The sequence below is a fragment of the Austrofundulus limnaeus genome, unplaced genomic scaffold, assembly GCF_001266775.1.
Source record: "Austrofundulus limnaeus strain Quisiro unplaced genomic scaffold, Austrofundulus_limnaeus-1.0 Scaffold34, whole genome shotgun sequence".
NCBI lineage: Eukaryota > Metazoa > Chordata > Actinopteri > Cyprinodontiformes > Rivulidae > Austrofundulus > Austrofundulus limnaeus.
In genome coordinates this window covers 1395743-1398338 of record NW_013952436.1, presented here as the reverse complement: position 1 = coordinate 1398338, position 2596 = coordinate 1395743, and the positions used below count along the sequence as shown (strand labels likewise).

Sequence of the window (2596 nt, the reverse complement as noted above, 5' to 3'; positions counted from 1 at the left end):
TATATATATAGCCATCTTGATGCCTGCAGTTGTTTATTGAGCAGAACCTTACTTGTGGAGGAGTTGTTACTTCTGTGTATTCAGATCACCGCGAGGAAAAAATCCAAGCTTCTCTACAGGGGCTGTTGTTTTGGYCCCACAGCAGCTTAAGAGGATAGCCTTCAGCTCTGTTCATAAAAACAAATAAATAAATAAAARGCTAATCAGAGTGGAAAAAAACAATGAAAAGAAAAATAGGAAGCAGGTTACACAACATCTTTGGACTATGTGCAAAAATGCTGATATTTTTCCTCAAAGGCAGAGAGATAAGGGTTTTAATATGAATGCGTTATCGGGCCATGAGAATATGAGATTCTGTGTTGGCTGCGATGCGAATCGGTGACAGAGACACTGGGAGGTTTTCCAACACTTCGGCAGAGTCGAACAATAGAAGGAGAATCGTGGCAGAGCTATTTTCCCTCCAACAGACAGCTTTAGGTGAAACAGTGGCAGAAAGATTAAGCTGTCTGTCTCTGTGCCCGTCTGTAATAACAGTCCTTATGTGCCGGGTGGGGACAGACCGAGGCGTCCGTAATCATGATAAACCTCACATACAGCTCATCCGAGGGGGACATTATCAGGCAAAGTTACCTGGGTAATAGCTACAATTACCACAGCTGGTATTGAGATTATCTTTTAACGCCTCCCTTTTTGTTTTGTTTTTTTTCTGCTTGCAGACCCTACGCAGCCTTTTCTGATAAGAGGCAGCTCCGACGATGGCATCGCAAACGGCCTGGAGACCATTTTCATCACCCGCTTCGCCCCGAACGCTGTCGTGCCTTGTCTGGTCACGGTGCCAGATCTGAACGTCACGCTAGTCTCGGTACGCATCACCCTTCTTATTACAACACCACCTGCTGGTCCAGGTAATGCTCAGTAGAGCCACCTTTTTGAAGCAGCTCCAGCAGCAAGTCTCATCGGGTTGAACTGTGGTACATCTAACTATTTAACCATGGCCAAACTGCTCCGGCTCCTTCGGGTTGGATGGATGTTTATGTCCATCGAATGTTTTTGCTCAGTCATCTGCTGTGAGCTTGGAGTGGAGCTGCTGCTCCTCTGTATCGAAAATAATTAGTGAGGTGGTTCAGATGATTAGAATGCTTCCTGGACACCTCCTTTAGAGGTGTTCTGGGCACGGGCCACTAGTAGGAGGCCTGGGGTTAGAATAAGGACTCGCTGAGGGGATTATATACCCTCTCTGACCTGAACACTTCATTGTCCCCCAGGGCAAGCTGGAAGGTGGGACGTCTGAGTTTCTCTTTTGGATCTGTTGCCGCTGTGACCCAAATATGAAAAGAAGATGGAGATTGCTCAGTCTATAAGTTTGGATGGAGAGTTTTCTGGTCTTGGTGCTGTCTCTTGCTTGGTGGCAGACTGAGGTGTTGAATTCTTGGAAACTATCCCCCCAAACTGAACATGATTAATCTGCAGTGTTTTTTACAGGTCCGGTGCTAAAAATCAAAGGTTTAATAGGGGTGAGGGATAACTTGTATGTGTTCCTTCCTCTCTGACAGTACATGGCACCTCTGGAGACGAATGGGATGACTTGGAACAACAAGCGAGGCTGGTCCATTCCCAGGCGGATCATTGACAGCATGCCTGTGGTCATCGTTGCGTGTGTGGCCTCACTGGAAGGCACAGAGTACCGCTCTGCCAGGTACCTGATCCAGTCGACAGGTAAATATGCACATCAGCTTTAAAGAGTGTGAAATCTACAAGTCCGAACGCTCCCGCGAGCTTCGACACGAACAGATACAAAAACACTTCAGCTCTGGGGTGGGGGACAAAAAAAATAACAAGAGTTCAGGCTCTGCTCTCACTGCCTCGTCACAGTAATTCTGAGTGAACCAATTATCTGGTAATTTTCTGCAGTAATGCACAACATTTCAAGGCTTTTATTGAATAATGCCTTTTTTTTCCAAGTTGGACATGAACCAGTACGGCAGCAGAATTTGAATGAAATAAAGAAAAAAGAAAGGAAAGGGAAGTCGCCGTTAAATTTCAAATATATAACTAGATGAACTTTTTTTTCCCAGAAGTTTTCTTCTCGTTGTGAGAAAACACTGAGGGAGGGTCTTTGCTCTGCGCTGAGAGATCATGGACCTCTCTTTTGTAAAGAAGGAGAGAAAACTCATCTCGACTGCTGCCAGACAAAAATAATAGCCACATCCTTCAGTGGAGGGAATGGGCTCCTCGCTTTAAAGACTAATGGGGTGTTTTAAACAATCAGACGAAGACATCATCATCATCATTTTCACAGATGGCAGAAAAACACGGGTTGAGTTTCAGGCTTCCCTGGCCAGTGCCCAAAGCTTTCGAGGCTTTTCTCACTCCTTATCTTTAACCGAGGCCTCGCTGGGCTCCACTTTTATTTCCTTTATTGATGTAGCTCGACACATGGCTAGAAATGGTGCACAGTTGTGACAGAAACCGTCTTTATACTAGGATGTCTCTGGTCCAAAGGAAAGTCATTTCCTGTGGTCCTGCGAGGAAGGAAAAAGTGCTGACCGTGTCGCTGTGACCTCTCATGTTGTCACCCTCCCCTCCAATCCCCCCC

At 45.9% G+C, this 2596-nt stretch overlaps 1 protein-coding gene across 2 annotated transcripts in view; it reads left to right on the top strand.

The window, feature by feature from the left end:
- The window catches only part of flt4 (fms related receptor tyrosine kinase 4), a gene marked incomplete in the record, with an annotated part of 87559 nt that overhangs the window by 46738 nt on the left and 38225 nt on the right, over positions 1–2596 (top strand). For both annotated transcript variants that reach the window (XM_014006082.1, XM_014006083.1), the window contains 2 exon segments: positions 717–862; positions 1554–1716. In XM_014006082.1, the coding sequence (XP_013861536.1) occupies positions 717–862; positions 1554–1716 (309 nt within the window).